This window comes from Neopsephotus bourkii, unplaced genomic scaffold (assembly GCF_033783945.1).
Source record: "Neopsephotus bourkii isolate Nb327-2 ecotype Australia unplaced genomic scaffold, CSIRO-AGI_Nbou_v1 NB_1493, whole genome shotgun sequence".
In the NCBI taxonomy this organism is placed as follows: domain Eukaryota; kingdom Metazoa; phylum Chordata; class Aves; order Psittaciformes; family Psittacidae; genus Neopsephotus; species Neopsephotus bourkii.
In genome coordinates this window covers 6,783,998-6,803,944 of record NW_026901969.1, presented here as the reverse complement: position 1 = coordinate 6,803,944, position 19,947 = coordinate 6,783,998, and the positions used below count along the sequence as shown (strand labels likewise).

Here is a 19,947-nt window from a genome sequence, read left to right as displayed (position 1 = left end):
AAAAGATAAAAATGCATTTCTCACTTTAAGGAAATGGCAATTGCAGCAAGAAGTAGATAAACCTGCAGTTCAAAGAAAACAAACGTCTTCTATCCTTAAAACAATGAATGTCACTCAAAAAAAACCCAAACAAACCATACATGCAACACAAAATGCCTCTGCCAGTTTTAAGGTTTGGCTGGGTCCACTGTGATAAAGCAAAATAATAAAAACACATTCTTTGCTTCAGTCCATAATGGCTCATTTTCACCAAGATGTAATTTACCTTTTTATCAAATAATTTTTCCTTTTTCATTCCCCCAGCTCATTTGTTCTGCTATTGAGGCACCAACTTACAACATGCGATGTCTAAATAAGGAGGCCCTGTAGCTGCAATGCATCAAATTCTGTTGAGCATTCACAGGTCACTGCAACATCAGCTTTGCGTGCCTGTTGCAGAGACAGATGACAAAGAGTCATTTCTTCCTCCAAGCCGCATACGTCTATCACCTAAGCAAACAGGAAAACAATTCTGGCCTGCTGTCAGAGGCCTCAACCCTCAAATGCAAAACTATATTCAGATATCTTCGAATATAGCCAGTAATAAAATTTACTGGTCGAGGAATAAAGATGCCTTGTGTGTTTAAATCAATTTGTTTAGTGTAAATTATTACAAGATAACAAACAGATAGTGAGTTATACAGTAGAGCTGATGTTCAATACTGCACCAAAATCCAACCCCATTTGATTTCTACAAAAAAAAAAAAAAACACAACCTGTTGATGTCATTTATTATATGCCATTTACTATATACACTGTATTTTTTAAACCATGAAAATATGAAACAACATAATTATTAAGTGAAGGACTTCATTTTCCATTGTCAGGAAAAAAAAGGCTGGAACAACAGAACACATTTATTTAGAATAGAATAGATTACTGCAGTTGGAAGGGACTTACAACAACCATCTAGTCCAACTGCCTGACCACCTAGACTGCACAACACTTAAAGCATGCTATTAAGGACATTGTCCAAATGCCTCTTGAACACTGACAGGCTTGGGGCATCGACCACCTCTCTTGGAAGCCTGTTCCAGTGTTTCCTTACCTGTTCTGGTAAAGAAACAAAGGCTTGGGATGATATAAAAAAAATTATAAAATAAAAATCTAAGTTAACTTTAACGCCTAACAATCATTATAATGTGAAAATTAAGATACTCCTGAAACCACTCATTATAAATAATTGCCATTCATATAGGTAAAGGACTACCAGGTGCCAGTGTAGAATATAAAACAACTTGCTCAAAAAGTACAAAGAATTTTTGAATACCTATATAAAATCAAGGATTAACAAGGACTTCTCCTTTGGTATTGTCTAAGAACAAAGCTAGTTTATGCCCATTCATATACTTTAAAAACATCCTTTACCTTGCTCTACAATAATTTTTACTACTACTTCAAAGAAAAAAAAAAAACCTTTAAAATTCCATTACTGCACAGGCTTTAATATAAAATACTAATTAATATATATTTGACTACCCTTAATCTTACAGTAGACAGTATATAAAAGCCTAATATATTTTGTGAACATTTCTGATCTGAGAAATTAAGTAGGCTGAATGAAATATGATTAGAAGACATTATTCTTCCCTCTACTGAAGAGCACCCACCAGCAGGATGCCACTGGGCATGGTTAAACACGTTCACTCCATGCTGCTGCAGGCACCAACACGGACCCCTTGCAGAATAGCCAGGAACTCACCCTGTGCTCATCATTGCACACATTCTCAACCTGCACACATCATTTCGCAGCACTGTTCTGCAGTCCTCTTTTTCACTCTGCTGAACTTTATCTTCTCTGATGCAATTGAGTGTAAAAGAATTTTCTCAGCTGTTAACTAAGTTTCAGAATTTGGTTTCTGAAATCCCACCTACTACCTATCAGATCCCTAATATTAGAATACCCTTGTGCTTTCATGCAAGCAAGCATTTCAGTGTGGTGGAAGCCATTCCTAAGGAAGAATTGTTTCTCTCAGGATAAGGATTAAACAGTTAAAAAGAAGATTACTGCTATACAGCCATTACCCCACAAATTATCAAAACCAAACCCACAAACTTCAAAGGATACTTACCCTTTTTCAAAGACTAGGCACATTAAAAAATATATTTTTTTTTATCTAGCATACAAAATGACAACACTTAAGGAACTATACTTACTTCAGAAATAAGACTAGATGATACTGTGTTGTGTATTTAATGCATATTAATGAACTCTACCACATTATTCAGCACTGAAGTAAGAGGCCATTCTCTGTTTACAGCATTTTGCATGAGCATATCAAAAACCTAGTATGTAAGGTTCACCTAGAAACACTAAGAAATGACAGAAGGCTGTCTGTAATAAGAAAGGACTGATTAGATCACCGTAGTAGTTAACTTACTGGTAAAAAAAACCAAAACCACAGCAACATCTCAGCATTTTCCACTTTAAGGCAGGGGGTTGAAAAAACACTTGGTTAAAATACGTAATTGGATAATTTGGTTTTTAAGCTTCAAGTCACCACTTCAGTCAAAAAATCTGTAAAGCAAATCACAAGAAATTGTATTTCATGTGATTAGATGGCATCCTATTTTTAACACTACTGATTAACAGATGGAAGTGAAGTTTTTCCTTCAAAAGTGCTTTAGTCATCATAAAGTACCAACAAAGATGTTAATTAAACACATCTGTAGAACTAAAAAGAATAATAAAACGTGACTTCATGTTCATTCTCTACAGCTATTTCTAGAGCATTCCTAACAATACTACCATTTAGTTAAACCATATACACACTTCATGTCAGGATAGGGAAGAAAATGTACGAGGTCACCACAACAACTTGGATTCTTTTTATCATGTTGATAAATATCACCAGTGCTAAGATTATATGAGGATATCCACATACATTTCCACAGCTGTATATTGTGTTCACCACTTTATTTCAGTGTGAAATATCCTCAAGTTTCAGCCCTTGCACCAAGAGAAAGGCTCTTTGGAAATAACAAAACAGGTATGTAGGAGTGAACATAGTTCCCCTGTTCGCTCTCCACCTAAAATTCTTGCACAGCCTTGTTTAGCATTGCTTTAAAACCAAGTTTTTATTCCTACGCAATCAGTAATTCATACTGTGAAGGATGCGTGCTTGTTAAAGATGAGTATGTGTGAAGGAACTGTATCACTGTAAGAAACATAGTAATCAGAATGATAACTGATAGTTTGATATTCCAAATATTATCATATCTAGATTTTATTCTCCTAACTACTTTAGTCACAGTAAATAAATAAATGAAAATCCAGAACCCCTTACAAGTTTCTGCACTGAATCAACAAGCTTATATAAATCACATTGCCAGAAGTGAGGTCTTAAGAGTTTAGTGAAGAAAATTAAAAAGGAACACACTATCCCATTGGTGCTAAATATAACAGCATAAACCACTTCTTTACAGTTGCAGCTGAAGGAAACTGTTTCCCCAAGATGAGCCAAGAGTCTGAAGTACAGGATGAGCAGGAAGAGTCTCTGAAGAAATGAAGAGCACTGGAATGGCCCTTGGAAATGAGAAGGCCTTGCCTTTTCTATCTTAAAACGACTGGACAGAACTTCAGAAGATATTATTAAAATGTTAAAAACTTTCATAGGGGTGCCTTTTCTCTGATTCTGCTACCCCAATTGCAAGGTAACTTCATACAGAAAGAACAGTTACTTTCTGCCACCGATCACTGAGGAAGAACAAGTGAGTTTCACACCAACTTCCCTTACATTACCTTAAAGCTACAACAAAAGACACTAGTAAAGGATTTGGGATTAGTCTGTGTTCTGAACTTCTTTGATTATGATTCAACACAAATTCATCAAAACAAGCAACAATGCTGGCTCCTTCACAGGGTATTGATTGATACATTTACCTTGAGCTAAGCCCCAAGAACTTTAACTATATAGAGACCTCAAATATACCATTTTCTTACATCACTTATTTCATATCCTGACTGCATCATGTGACAATGGCATGATAATGTGATGTCTCATCTGACAGTAGCATGGAAACCTGTACAATATTCACCAGAAGTTGAGAGCCATTCCTCCCACTACCACCGTAATCAGTTTGACGACAAGTTCCCATCCCAAAAGTAAATCGTTTAAGAATTCTACCACCGTAAACAAACATGACAGATAGCACATTGTGCATTAAATACATACAGAAAAGGCATGTGGTCTGCCAGATTCCTCAACAGAAAAATACTTCTCACGCTATTATTATCCTAGGCTGTGTATGTTAAGCTGATTTCCATTCCCAGTTCTACCAAAGCAAATTCAACCAAAGTCCATGTAACCAAATCATTTTAGAGTTGGTGGAAGACAAGCCCGGCCATATGCACGTGCACATATGTAACAGCATCTCTTTCTGAAATGATAGTACAGATCATCTCTGTGGCATTTATGTCAGAACCATGACAAAATGCTTTTCCCAGATGACTAAGTGACAGCGAGAAGGCTGTTTTCCATGGGAAGAGGAAGCCAAGAGCTGGCTAGTTTCCATGGAAACACTAGCAGCATCAGGCAGAACAGCTGTAGAGGAAAAGGCAGAAGTTCGGGAGGCAGAAATCTTGCTGATTTTACCTTACCCATAATGTCAGTACCATCCGAGAGCATCTACATTTAAGGTAGATCAAGCTAGTTTATGCTCAGTATGTCATGTCAAGATACAATTTCCAATTAAGACTCCTAAAAGCCAGCAAGCCGAAGTACATTAATAAAAATTACAGTGCAAATTAGTCAGCCCATGTACACATGAAGCTACAGATTTTATGAATATCTGTAATAGTGATGCATTACAATATTTGTCATTAGGAATAAATCTTGCTATTTAGTCAAAAATGACAGCTCCCGTAAGCTAAATGTTCAAAGCAAAATGACTGGTTTTCACCAGTTAAATCTAATGGACTCTTTTCCCTCTTAAACATAAAGTCAGCATTTTGATTCCCAACATGGCAAACAGAATATCCTTTTGGCAGCTTATCAACCTTTACTATTTTCTTCATATGATTTTCAGACAGAAGATGTCTGCATAACTCAATTATTACACGGTAAAATCTGAAGTATACTTCCTTTCCTTGTTGAATAAAAGACAAAGTAAAGATTTCCACTTTAGGGCCTTTCTATTGCTAATAGCAAACAAACTCTGCTATTCACTACTAATCTACAAACATGTATTCTGAGATGAACATATCCTCACCACTCCATCCACATTATTTCAGACCATCCCAGCAGCACTGCTTCCACCAAAAATAAAAACTGTTGCACCACAAAAAGCCAAAGCCCTAAAAATACAACCCACTGTGGTCGCTCACCATTGTATGTGACAGGTAACTAGGTACCTAGAGAGAACATAAGCTAACCATGAAATAAAGGCGTATCTTTGGTAAAAATGCTCCCCAATATAATTTCTGTAACTTTAGCCTTCCAAGGGGATCTATAAAATCATTATTTTCTCCCTCTCTCTCACTACACCTGTTTCAGGTGATTCTTCTTACAACCAACCCCACCAAATGTTCAAAGCTGATGCAGATGTTACAGGAAACTGGAAGGAGTCTCTGACAATATAACTTCACATAAAACAGTGGATGGGAACTTCGTATCTCCATCCAGCTAAATACAACACACCGCTCAGGTCCAGCTCCTCATGAAGTAGCGTAAGATCAGAGTTTTAATGAACACTTGCAAGGTGTATCTTGATGCCTGGACTGCAAGACTTTTGTGGGTTTATTTGCATTTCAGCGGATATATTCTTACAGCAAACTTTACAAATAGTTGCCTAATAGTTTTTATCCTTCCCTTATAATCCAAGTAATTAGATCTTCCCTATAGAAAAAGACTGTGCTGCAGAAGGGTTGTGTAACTTGGCCTCTAGCTGCTGAAAGCAGCAAGGGTGTCGCAGGCAGCACCACTCCAGTGCCCTGGGCCACATTGACTCCTACGCTGCTGAGCTACCTGACCTCACAGGTGCTGTCCCCTTACCCATGAGCAGATTTCAAGCCTTCTCAGGAAGTGAAGGATATATAGCTACAAACTTTGTGAATCACAGTAAGTACATGAGTAATCCATAATCCTTAGGAGAAAATCAATGACAAATACTAATTACTTCTTTGAACAGCATCATGTTTCAACTATTATTCAAAACTAAAAGCCTTAAAAGCTGAATTAATTTGAGATACGATATCTGAGACTAGCACTGACATTCTAGGTCCTGCTGGGCATCTGCACACACTCTTTTAAACTCAGTGCTAAATTATGTCTCTGTACTTTCGTACAAACTATTTAGATATATTTTTGCAATTACTAAAGCATAAGTACTTTGCACTTAGGAGCCATCATGTATCATTTACAGGTATTAACTAGCAAAATTCACAACACCTGTTTGATTCCAATAAGAACCAGGTAAGTGTCTGTTTTGGAGATGTTTAAGCCAACACATAGAAAGATTTGTTTGCCCAGTGCTTCTCTGCCTATGACAGTATCTCATGCCAGTAGCTTTCCATAGCTACCTAATAGCATTCTGTCACATAGCAGTTTGTGAATGATTGCTCTATTAAGCCTGGAGTGAGAGGAGTACCGCTGTACTCCTTAATTTCATTTCACAGGCTATGAAATCCAAAAACGATAAAATGAAAACAGAAATAATATTTAGATAGAACTCCTGAACTTGAGGAACAAAGGAAAGTGTTGCAGGTTTCAAAGCAATTGTATGCATGTGAATTACATTTTATATTTACAAACCCCATGTTTAGCAGATGTCACCATCTAAATATCAAACTGCATACACTTAAAACTGAATCGTTATTTTTCTTAGAATTTTAAATAAAGTAAACAAACTACTTCCACTATTTATATAACATCACTGGATGGTCTTGCTAGAATAATCTTGTGCATGCACTATCCCCGAATAGGTTACCATGGCAACTTATATTTGAATTTCTATAAATTTCTATTTTTAGAGATCACAGTTTAGGATAAAGAAAAATCACAAATATTAAGTACCATTTCATTAACAGGAAATATCCCAATTTTATCATCACCATACTTCCCAGAAAAGACATTGCTGAAGTTAAATCGGGCAGTAATGCTAAAAAAATTAATTACCACAGTTATTAAGAAAGTTTACCAATACGCAGCTTCACGGCAACCTAAGTGGTGTATGAGTCAGTAGCTAACATTACGAGGCAAAGACTGATGCTCACAGAGTTCTGTCTGGGTTTCAGTACAGCCAGGATTTCACTCAGATGTTTTTAGAGTTAGTCATCATTTCAGCTGACACAAAACAAAGGTGTATTTGCCAGAATACTCAGAAAATAACATCTCTGTTTCAGGTGTGGGAAACATTGAACTGGCAGTAATGTCTCAGTTCCAAGTAATGCTACTATCACCTTACAGTGTTCAAGAGTGCTTACTAAGTGCGTGCTAGTCCTTAAATACAAATTTACTTTAATGTTTTAAGACTTGCCAGCAATTCTCAAAGCTGTCTCCCTACCTGAAACATCAAGTACAAGGTAGCAGCCTAGAAGAAAATGAGAACACCGATTTAGGCACTGCTGTTACTGCTCTGACACTGCCTTACTCTGGCTCCCTGGGGTTGAAATCGGAATATAATGTTTAAAACCAGGTTTTAAGTTCTAAAAAGGTGAATACCTTATCTTCTAAGGGATGAATATTACTGTTGTGTTGCAATTTTCTATTATAGTGTTAATTATGGCATTCATTTTGCAAATTCAAACTAACTTTATCTGAGCCACTGACAGGCCAGGATGGTCTAACAGAAATGGAAAATTTGGAAAGCAAGCACCTACAGGTTCTGTCAAAGAGTGGACTGAAGTGGACTGAAAACCCAAGTGACAGCTACAACTCCAGGGTGCAACTGCAGTCAGCATGCCTGTCTTCCTTTTTCTCCTAGTAACTCCCTCTTAATGTTTACACCATAAGCCTGAGTTCTCCGTCAAAGTTAAGTGGAAAGAGTTCCCATTATAAAAGCTGCGGATCTGACACTGTCACAAAACAGGAGGTTAAAGACAACCTGCAGGACAATCACCACACACAAGTACTGTTTTGTCAGGTAACTGACAGCCACACCTTCCTTAGGATTCAGGCAGTGAAGATGCAAGCAATGTGGGTATGTCATTGATGAGCAAAGCCAGAGACTCATGGTAGGTTTTTTCCTTTATCAAAAACGTATTTCAAGTCTCAGCTGGAGCCATCTGTCAAGGGAAAACACACTGGGGGCAACTTTCAAAAACATAACACTGGCATTCAGCAAGTGACAGCAGGAGCTACAAGGACTTTTACTTTCTCTTTAACCCCACTAAGCCCATAGGAGGTACTAACTTTCACATAAACTGCAGCAGGGTATATGGCGCAACTCAGGAAGTCACTTAAAACCACACGTGTATAGCTACATCTACGAGATTGCCAGTGAAATCAGCAACACTGACCAGGAGACAACACCCACCACAACTGCACTTTCACCTCTGAATGCTTCATGGGAATTCTGACAAACACGCTACAAAACACTTCTTACCACTTTAGAATCAACATTCCCAGTAACAAGCTCTTTTTCTTGTATTGCAGGGAGGACTTGCTGGTGATTGCTTTTCTAGTTGTTAAATCTGAGGCACCACTGTTTCTCTCAAAGGAATTACAACTGTTTGCTCCAAAGCCCTGGGTTAGAAAACAAACTCCCATCGCCACTGACAACAGCAACTAAGAAACAGAATTAAAATCCAAATCATCAAATAAGAAAGTAGTCACCACCAAGATCTAAAATCCCTATCTATATAATGGAAACTTAGTACACTCATTCGCCGCTGTGTACCCCTGCCCTCAGTCACAGAGCCAGGCAGGGTCACCCTGAGAAATCAATGGAGGAAGAGCCAGGGTGACCTCCTGTCACACTTACTTTGTTGAACTCCGATCACCTCCCAACGCAGACAGAGCGAAGCTGGGCAAGGGCTGAGGTTGCTCTCCCGCATCACTGTCACCACTTCACCCCAAACCCGAGACCTCTGACAGCTGGGAGAGGGATGACGGCCTCCCCTGTCCCCAGACGCGCCTCCATGCAGACGCTCAGCAAGGACAAGGGCACCTTGTGTGCTCATACCCACACACAAACAGGTCCCCCAGCGCACATACCTCCAGACCCCCACTCAAGCCAAGGGGGCAAGTGCAGCTCCACCACAAGCTCCTTGGGGCATAGCTCCCACCTCACTCCATAAGGGGACACTCACCCAGCAGGATCACCCTGTCTGACATTGCTTGCAGATGCAGAGGGGACAAGCACCACTCCCCCCTGGGGGCTGACACTATCCCCGCGTAGCAACCCACCAAAGCATCACCTCTGCCCCATGTGGGGCATTGCCTCCCCTTGACGCCCTACATGGCTGCCTCCTATATGGGGCCCCCGGCACCCCTCGGCCTCCCCAGCCATCCCGACAGGAGCGCCGTCCAGCAGCGCTTACCCTGGCAGCCCGCGAGGAGTAGGGGTCCTCGAAGAGTGCCCAGACGCGGGGCTGCAGCCGCCGCCAGCGCCCTCCCTTCCCCTCTCCGGCGGCCCCCACGTCCTCGATGCCCAGCCTCTTGGCGGCCAGGTCGTCGTCGTCACCGTCACCGGGCGGCTCTCCCGTTAGCAGGTCAGGCGCCTCGAAGATGTCAAGAGCCTCCTCGGCGTCTCGGTGCTGGCGGTAGGTCATCCAGCAGCAGGGCTCCACGTCGGTCTCGTCGATGCCCCAGAAGGCCAGCTCCTCCTCGAAAAGCGGCCCGCAGACGTCGGCGGGGCAGTGCAGCTTGCCGGTGCGGTAGTAGTTAAGCACATAGGCGAAGACCCCCGGGTGCCGGTCGAAGAAGAATTCGCTGGCGCCGCCGCTGCCCCGGGGGCTGCAGCCGGTGCCGGGCTCCGGGCAGCCGCCGGCCGGCGCCGGCGGGTTGGGGTTGGAGGGCGGCGGTGGCGGCGGGTCTTCGCCGCCCGGGGACTCGCTCTGGGACTCGCAGGCGAGCAGGGCCAGGCGGGTCCCCGGCAGGGTCTTCAGGGTGCTGCGGTAGGTCTCGTGCCGCGTGCCCCCCACGTTGAGGATCACCCTCTCGTTGTCCTCGAGCTTCCCCATCGCTCCGGGTCGGACATGACTGGGGAAGGCGCGGGAGGCGGCGGCGGGGATGGGGTCGCCGGCAGGTCCGCGGCGGACGAGTTGCTGCCTTAAATGCAAACAGAAGAAATCGAGGAGAACACCCCCCCCCCGCCCCCAAGCATCACCGGGAGGAAGGTGGGGGGGAGGTTGGGGAAAGCTATTCCCCGCCGTCACCGCCTACCCCAGCCCGCTCCATCCCCCCGATCCCCACCGGCTCCGCACCTCCGGGAGAGCCTGTCCCGCCGCCGGGCAGCTCCGCACGCTCCTCCCGCGGAGGGCTCTCTGCCGCCTGCCCGCCCGGAGCAAGGCTCCGGGGCTCTGCCCTCGCCTCCCCCGAAAGCGGCTGCCGGAATGGCAGCGCCGCTTCTCCCCACCCCCTCCTCCCTCGCGGGGCTGCGAGAACCGAGCTGATGGAACAGAAAGTGTGCGGTTAATTATTTAAGGGGCATCTATCTTTCATTATCCTAACAGCCTAACCAGGGAAAAAAAAAAAAAAAGATGGATTAGAGGTTCGCCTTCCCTCCCACCCCCCATTTCTGAAGAGAGGGATTGCTTTTCGGGAGGTAAAATACCGAAACACACACCTCCCTCCCCAGTGAGCCTGGCACCCGGCACACCCTTGGAAAAGCTTCCTGCACGGAGCTCGGCTCCCACTTTCTCAGACAAATCACGAAGACGAGAATAGCCGTCGGAGCAAGCGCCGCGCCGCCAGGGGCTTCTCCAAGCTTCCCCACTTCCCCCCGCCAGCCCCGCAGTTACCTTGGCCGGAGGAGAAAACGCGGATCCCCTCCTCGGTCGGGCTCCGGTGATGGCTGGCTGTGGACGGCGCTTCCCGGCCGCTCTCCCTGCCTCCCCGCCAGGCGAGAACTACTTGTTGTTGGGCTTTGTTCGGTTTGTTTGGGTTTTTTCCGCGTTCAGGTGGCTGCTTCACCTCCCTCCATGCTCAACTCCAGAAGGCGTAACAGCGGCTCCCGCCGCCCGCTCGGAGATGCCGCTCGTTTCATTTTAGGAGAGGGACGCAGCCTTTCCCCATCGGGGCTAAGAGCGAGCATCGCCGGCCGAAAGAACAGCCATGGGCGGCTGGCAGCGGTACCTCGGGGAGCGGGGCTCTCCTAACCCCAGTGCCCCTTTGAGAAGGGAAGGCGGGATCTGCAAAGGCACCTTATTTGGGGCTGAAGCTCCTCCCCGGGGCGGGGGCAGGGGAGCCCTCCCTCCCTACCCCTCCAGCCCCCTGCTTCCAGCCCCGAGGGGGAGAGGAAGGCGACAGCAAAAACAAATACCACATCTCTCTGACGAGGGCAGCGCTACCTCCGCTCTGGTAGGTGGAGGTTCGGTTCACTTCAGGAAAAGCCTCGCGAAGGGTTCGGGGCTTAGAGTATCAGGTAAAAAAGCAGCGCCCAGCTACAGGTGACTGCGGAGAGGAGCTGCTCAGCCCCTCGGAGAGGGTTCGGTGCGTGCAGTAGCTGCGGCGGCCAGGAGCATCCCGGCTTCCAGGGGAACCCCCGGAGCAAACCGGGGATCGGGAGAGCTCAAGGAGGAGGGATCCAACCTTTGTGCCGGGTGGGAAAAACAATATAGCACAGTGGGTGCGCTTCGTGCTCGGTGCACTTCGTAGCTTGGTGGTGGAGGGCAGCGGGGGAGATGGAAGTTGAGAGTCCCCAATAATACAGAAGGGAGCCCAGTGCCTGTGCCAAAGCCTCTGCCTCCAAGCCAACTGCCTTTACTTTCTACAGCCTATCTTACTGATGCCTGGTTTCAGCTGGGTTGGTCCAAGGGAAAGAAGCTTCCAACTCCAGCAAGAAGATAACACAAAAATGAGGTCTCTCTTGCCTCTTCTTAAAAAGCAAACTCTTCCTCCACATCAAGGGTATTCCCTGGCATGAAGTAATGTGTGGAGTAACAATACCTGAAATGTCCCCCTTCTATGTCAGAGCCTTCAACTGAGTACCTGCTCAGGCACTGGGAGGGCAAAACTCTGCTGGAAGCAACGCGCAGGACACTGCTCAGACCAGCCTGCTTTAACCCAGATCTGTCTGTATATGGCATCCATGACGTAAACAAAAACTCCCAAAGCAGCAGCAACGGTAAGAAATGGGTTTCCGAAGCTTTCTCCAGATGTACGTTTTGAAGTTCCAGGGGAAAAAAAAAAATAAATAAATAAAAAATGCAAAATACATCCTGCCAAAGCAGATATAATCAGTGAAAACTCCCGGGAGCCAAAATTAATATTCAATTACACAGTTGTAAATCCAGTGGAAGGGACTCATCTGTGCTAAACCAAAGCAATGCTGCTCATGCCATACTTGCTTTTAGTTGCAGGGGGGCTTTTACTGAAAAGGGGACATAGGGAAGAAGGGAGTAAGACAAAAACAAGTGTTTGTTGTATTCTCTCTGACCTGTGAGAGGTTTCTGGAGAAATGCAACATCTAAAAGCTCTGCAGCATTCATCCCTTGTGGGAAACCATGGGGTGGCAGTAGCTGCCAAAACTCTAGACAAACTGCATCACCACAGAATAGCAGGACTTCTTGCTGAACTGTCACTGCTCAAGTCCCACATCTGCGCTCAAGTTAGAACACAAGCACCCCCTTCACAAAAAAGAACCACCACGAACAGACATACAAAACCACCAAACCAAAACAATAAAACCAACCACAAAACACTAGAGAACCCACCATCCCCAGAAATTAACCCCACAAGCCACCCAACAACCTAAGAAACCCAAGCCTAACAAGGATGACATCTCATAAACAAAAACCTTACAGTCACCCCCCACATAATGCTGATGCCATGAAAAAAGCATGTCTAATGAGTAATATTTACACTTTAGGCTTATTAAACACAACGGGGTTTTTTAACTGCATGGGAAATAAATAATGCTCCCAATTGGTAAGAAAAGCAGTGGTCTCTTCCAGAATATAATAGTCCTTCAGTCACGTCAAACTGTCCATATTCTACAGCATGTCTGTTACTAAATATAATGCTATTAATTTCTGTGTGTCACTCTTCCTTGTATTTTCAGCATGTGGCAGACTTCTCAATAAAGGTTGAAATTACGTTAGACATTGACTTTCCAGACTGACATTTTCTTGAATGACAATATACTACATAGGCAACTGTAGTAACATTTATGAATTAATCCCCCACCCCCCCAAGAGGCTGACCTGAATTTTTGCACTGCTCAGTGCTTCTAATAAAAGTGGAAGTGTGAAACATATGTAAGAAGGAGAAATGTTCCTTCTGAGTGAGTCTTACCATGAAATGCATCTGCAAATGGAAAACAAACAAATCTATTTCCACATACTCTCAAACATACTAATGTAAAAGGTAAGTGAAAACATTTCTGTTGCTCAGGATTTGGAACTTTCTTAGAGGAACTGGGTGACTCTGAGCAATGCACAATCAGTTTTCCCTGCTGAAAAGTCCTATGTTACTGTTTTAGCTGACAAAGCAATAAAATTAGATGTGAAGACTGCTATCAGAAACCCAAGCCAAATGAACGTTTTTCTAGCAGCCATCATTCTTCTTGCAGGCTTGAGGACTGCAATGCAAAGCCATTGGGTTACCAGCTGCCTAACAATGAAAGAGCAAACGGAAGAAAGGACTTGTGGAAAAGAAAAACAAGTCTGAGCACAAATGCAGCATGCCCGTTACAGTCATGCTCTGAATGACCCCTGTTGACTAGGGGTTTCCTTGCCCAGCTACCAACTGTCTTCGTGGAGAGGATGTGAGAGGCAGAAGCCACCTTCTGCCTCTCACTTCTGTAGTGCAGCTTTTCTAGTGCAGCTGTAGTGAAGCTTTTTTAGCGCACCTCACCATGTCATAGTTTTCATACAATATTTCAATTGGAAAACAGGCAAAAAACCCCAAACAATTCTATAATTTAAAATAGAAGACAATGCAACAGCTAAAGCCATCAATTTATATCAGTTTAGTTGATGATTAAGTAAATGAGCTAAATATTTTAAATACCCACTGGCATTAACATTTTATTAATCTTCTACTTATTTCTTTGATATATTTTTCTGTTCTCCCTTATTATTTATAACCATCTCCACTATTTACAATTACATGTAGCAATTCATTACAGATCTTGCAGAACATGACAGCCACATTACACTGAAGTGTACTGATGATAAGTCAGAATCCTACTCTGAAACTGAAAAAAAAAAAGAATTAATAGGTTAAGTAAATGCCTGTGAAATGCAATTGTAAGGAGCTATGGTGTAGTTAAATTGGATGAGGCTGAAAACAAAGCCAGCAGAAAGTTGTCATTATTTCTAAATTCCAAAGCTTGATTGCATCTTTACTTAGTGCAGTTGAAATACAAGCTTGATCAACAACATGAAATTGGTGGAAAAAGGTCTTCCTGTAGGAAAATACCAATAAAACTAAGTCTGGGCAAGACAGAGGGATAAAATGTGAAAGCTGGCATGAAATCAGTCTGCTGTTAGTCCCCCAGGGGTAGGCTGGAGTACCTTATATGAGGTGCTGCATACACACAGGGGTGCTTCACCTGCCTTCCCCCACCCCAGATCTTCAATTCTTTGTGAAATATCAGGGAACGTGGTATTTGTCATTGAAAAATGAAAACTGGCAAAGTTCCTTGTATCTTATATTTATCAAAGGAAAAAAACAGACTAGGGAAGCCAGGACTGGGGGCTCCTGAGACATGACACAGTAGAAAAAAAAACAAGTGAGCGCTAATTGCATAGTCTAATTAGTAATCCACAGCATAACCCATGCTACATGGTTAAGTCATCGCCTTCCCCGGTGGTGGGGAGGGGATGTTAAAGTGAACAGTGTATACATATGTCAGTGATAATAGGCTTCAGGTTTTTCTTTTCAAAAGAAAGGGGTGTTGGGGAGTGTGAAGAGACACTGCCGCAGGGCTGGGGCTGGCATGTTTTAACTTGTGCTACCTCCAGCCACAGCCCCATGTTGCACACAGATCCTGTTTCAGCTCTGAACCAAACAGTTGCACTTCCCCTCAAAATCCTAAGTTGAGACCCTGGAGCACACCCATCTCTGTGTTCTCATCATCTTCTTGGTTCTCCAGTCCTCCCACAGGTGCTCAAAAGACTTCAAAGCAACGTCCCTCTGCACAAACTTCTGATACCACAAGCTGCTCCACTTCTTTGACCTTTCTGGGTCCAGGCAGTTCCAGCAAAGAAGCTGCCAATACACTTTTAGGGCTGAGGTTCATCTGGGACTCCTTCCCCAGGGTGTCCCTCAGATCCTCCATCCCCCAGAGAAACTCAAGCCTGTTCTCTTCCATATCCTAGCTCACTCCACAGACGTCTTCCCCATCTCTTTTCTGCTCCTCTTCCAAACTCCTTCTGCCTTTCCATGTTTTCCAAAGCTCTCCATTGCCCTGGCACATGGATGTTCAGCAACCTGCTTAGCATTGCCTCTGTGGCAAAACACATTCCTTCAAATGCAATCATGCTGACTAAGCACATTGGATGCAAATGGCAATGTTTGGGCATTGGGCCTGCCAGAAGGTGCTGTGAGCTGCTCAGCACCGGTCCCATCCATTTCCAGCCAACTGTCCTTCAGAGCCCCAGTCAGGCTGGTTTGCCTGCAGTACTACAAGGACACACATATAATGCAAGTGGAGCCATTCTGACCAATCATCTCCTTCAACCAGCTTCGAACTCACAGACCCAAAGTACCCACTTTCACAGGAGGCAATCCCTTAGGAATTGTCACCTTCTGCTTTTGATCCACTGTTCCTCTAAATCAGGAGTGGATCCCATAGGCCTTTTACCGTTCCAGAACCTTCTCCTAGACACTGCCTTTTTTATTTATGACCCAGGGGTGCTCTTTGGCTCCCTGCAATTACTAACACCAGAGGTATTAACAATGCAAGATGGTGGAAAGGATTACTCACCTATTTCTGCTGTAATTCAAGTAGCTTTGTCAGTGCTGATTCATATTTGTGGGATTTGCCTTTTCTCAAGAGGTACAGGATATTACATGCTGTTGATAAAAGAAGGTATTGCCTCAGGCTCTGTCCATACTTACATTTTTACTGCCCAGTGCTGAAATAGTTGGAATGAATCTTTGATCTATCCTGAATATTTTGCTTCAATTCCAGTTTAATTCAGTAATGGGTCTTTCCCATTCATAACTTGCAGCCAGCACATGATGCCACTTCTGAGGGACTGTCATGCACCAGCAAGGTAGTGGCTTCATAAAGAAGACTAAACAGTGAGAACAGTGCTCAGCTCCCCAACAGGTGTTCAAACTTTCGTTCAAGAACAATGCAAATACTGAGCTGCTTTCAGGTGCTCTATATACTGACAGAGACTGTGAAATAAAGGTCTTGGAATGACCTAATCAATCATACTGAGTCCCAAGGGAAAGGAAAATGAATGCAGCACCTCTATACTAGTTACAGTTCATGGGTACAAGCTCCCATCATTCAAAAAGGGTAAATCTTTCCATTTTAATCAGAAAGTGCCTAGAGATGGAAAAATAGGGAAATGCCCAAGTCTTCTTCTTCTCTTATAGCATGGCTATCTAAGTCAGCAGAGGTGACCTAGTCTCCACTAATCTTGCTTCTCCTTCCTGGCACAGGAACACAAGCCTCATGAAAATTTGGGGAAATGCTATCCCAAACATTTCCTTCTATTCTTTATCTATAACATTCATTTGGGCTGAAATGTTCAGGTAACACATCAGTAACAAAACTTCGTGTCAGCATAAAGAGGGCTTCATCTTGCTGGAAGTCTTAAGCACTCCCATAATATAAATAATCAACAATCACCTTGAAGATGCAGGACAAATAGCTATCGTCAGTATAGAAAAGCATGCCCTGAACAAACTAAATCTGTCTAAACAGAAGCGCCTGATTATCTCTTTTAGCAGTTTCTTCAGAAAAGAAAGAAAAAAACCCAAACAGACAAAAAAACCCAAACCCAAAACACAACAAAACCAAAACCTTCCAGATCTATGATACAGTTTTCTCTGAAACATCTGTCATTTTAATCTAATTGGCAAAGACTGCATTAAGAAACAGCCAGTTTGCAGGGGCACTGCACAAGTACCATTAAACAACTTCACAAAGAAACTTGAAGCTATCTTTCACTTCCAAGTCTCTGAAGCAATCAAACCGAGTTGGACACAATTTGATTCTAGGGGCAGGAGAGACCTTCACATTTTTATTTTGGTAAATTGCATTATCTATCATCCAGCACACCCCCTATACTACCTCAATAGGTATTCAAACTGTTAATTGAACAGGTAGCCTGCGTTTCAAGAAGAATAGGTCCACCTACTAAAATGTTCTGGAAGCAGTTTTATGTTTCTCTTAATGCTAGCTTTTACTGATCTTCCCCTAAAATCAGTTCAAATATGATACATAGCCCACATATGGTAGTGATTTATTTAAGAAAGTCAGCAAACCCTCTCTCACATGCCATCAAAAATCAATCAAAACACTCTAAAAGGACTACAAGGGTTTCCAGATGACTGGCATTGTTCCACCTAGTTTCTGCATTTCACCAGAGTTTAACTGGAAACCTACCTCATCTATCATTTTCTTCCTTTCTGTGACTAAAACTCCATTGTTTAAATCTTTTTTTGTAAGAGACCGTAATACACATACCCCAAGAAGACAAGGGATTGCTTTAACAGGTTATCTTCTGCAGATACTTGCACTGATGTTCTTCAAGGCATCCCTGAAGCAACAGCCATATAATTGATTACTCTCTCAGTGTATAGAAGAGATTTTTGTAACAACAGCTCATTCTCTAGTATCGATTCAAAGTTTAATAATTCTGCTTTGCAATGGTTTTGTCTTCCCATTGTGAGTAGTTATAGTTTACCTATCTGAAGGAAAACTCCTCAAATGCAAGTGGCAAAAGTCCCCCACAGAGTCTTACTGACAGAGGCAGACAGACCTTAAATCAGCTCTTGGCTACGCAAGCAGAGGTTTCTTCACAGTGTCTGCAATCTCATATAGTAGACCCAAAGTATGCAAGCTTGTTTAATCTTGACTGCCTCCATTCAGCTGCAGTCAAGCTTTTTCTCTCCTAATTTTTTTCATGCTACTTTGCAGACAAGATTGCCCAAATCTGGACTGAGCTGTCTACTGCCATGGAAACAGAACAGTACCCTCAAGAGATAAACACTGCATCTCCTCTGCTTGTGCGCCAGTCTCGCTTGCAAAAGTTAGAGGTGCTGGCACGGATTTCTGCTATAACCTGTAAACTGGACCATTACCCTACCTGACAGGATATAGACAGACGGGAAATGCCAGATCCATCATGGATCGCATCATCAGCACTTCCTCCTCAGAGGTGAGGTGCCAGTGAGCCTTGAAGAGCTGTGCAAGGTCATGCTGAGATACAGAAGTCTTGACAAAAGCAGCCCTAAGTAACTCTCAGTTAGTAGCCCATCTCAGTATAAGGAAAATAATGTGAGGTTGTAAAACTGAAGGTTGGGGTCTCTGTATATTTTTTAACAAGTCACCTTATATATCTTAAGCACAGAGTAAAACCACAGTGGACTGTTACACTTTGTAGTCAAAGAACATACTGTGTCCACACTAATCTTGTAAACATTTCTGCAGCATTTGGTACCCTTGAGAGCTTTTCCCCATTTGTTTCCGACTGCAGTGCTCTAGTTGGTGCATGCCTGCCTTAAACGGGAAAAGGGCTGGTTTGGAGCAATGGTGGGAAGGTAGTGGCTGTTGCTGCAGGTGCTGCGAAGGGGCACTCTCGCAGAGCACACCATCCAGGTTGGGGAATGCAGGTACAACACAGCCAATAAGACACCCACCCTGGCCACATTCCTGTCCTGCGCAAGTAGGGTGTAATGGACCTGGAGAAGAGAGGTGCCTAGACTGGACGAAACAGGGATGTTGTGACACCAGCAGTCTGATCTAAATCTTTGTCTACCTCTTGCAGTAGGAACTTGGAACAGAAAATTGTTAGATCCTGATCTGATCTACCAAACTACTGAAACTACAGTAGGGATTGATTTCTAACGTCTGTGTCCCACAGGAAGAGTGAATACCCTTCTAACTTTTGCTAGTCCTTCAGTTATGGTGATACCCCTAAGCCTTTACATATTCAGGAGAAAGATACGTGCCTTTAAAGGTCTGGAAGACCCTGCTTTTTCTGCACAGCAAGCAGACAGCCTAAAGCCTGTAGCAGTACAACAGAAGTGCCTAAAAGCAGCTACCTAAGCTAAGCAGCCCACTCCTGCCCATGACTAATAGAGACCTTGCCACAACTCCTCATGGCTGTTTCTTGAAACTGAGTTGCTGCAACACCTTCTTTGTCCCCCTACACCTTGAAAGCATGCAGGCTAAATGACCTGAGTTTTATACCCCTCTGCAGGAGGTATTTTCACTTCACGATCACAGTGCACAAGCTGCAGCATGGGTACAAGCTTACTGCCAGCATCCGGTGGCAGCTTAGGGGTGTCAGTTTTGTAACCTTCACCATTCCACTTAGCAATTTGGCAGCTAGCAGGCCTGGCAGAGAGACAGAAGCCAATCTGCCATTGACATAGTGAGGAGTGCCATTTACGTATGCAGAACAGCTACTGGCAAGGCATTCACACAAGGAACTCCCATACTGCCACTTTGTTCCACTTGGGTTCTCAGATGCTCTTTCTCAAGATGGAGGTCAACAATAAGAAGACATGCTCAAAAACAATGACAACAAAGTCTTGCCCATTACATCTTTAGTAAATGTTGACTGTCAAAATGGAAGAAGCATTCCCATATCATGTACTAATTATTTTTTCATAA

General features: G+C 43.5%; 1 protein-coding gene across 9 annotated transcripts in view; it reads right to left on the bottom strand.

Annotated features, from left to right (window-relative positions):
* KCNC2 (potassium voltage-gated channel subfamily C member 2) overlaps positions 1–11,342 on the bottom strand; it is a 106,175-nt gene extending 94,833 nt beyond the window's left edge. For 2 of the 9 annotated variants that reach the window (XM_061369416.1, XM_061369420.1), the window contains exons 1-2: positions 10,943–11,341; positions 9,521–10,250 (exon numbers count right to left, since the gene is read on the bottom strand). In XM_061369416.1, coding sequence (XP_061225400.1) covers positions 9,521–10,162 — 642 coding nt within the window. In that variant the 5' untranslated portion in view covers positions 10,163–10,250; positions 10,943–11,341. Of the gene's footprint in view, positions 1–9,520; positions 10,251–10,942 lie in introns of all 9 variants that reach the window. The other 7 variants (XM_061369421.1, XM_061369414.1, XM_061369418.1 and 4 more) reach the window with 5 other exon arrangements.
* Between the last annotated feature and the right edge of the window lie 8,605 nt (positions 11,343–19,947).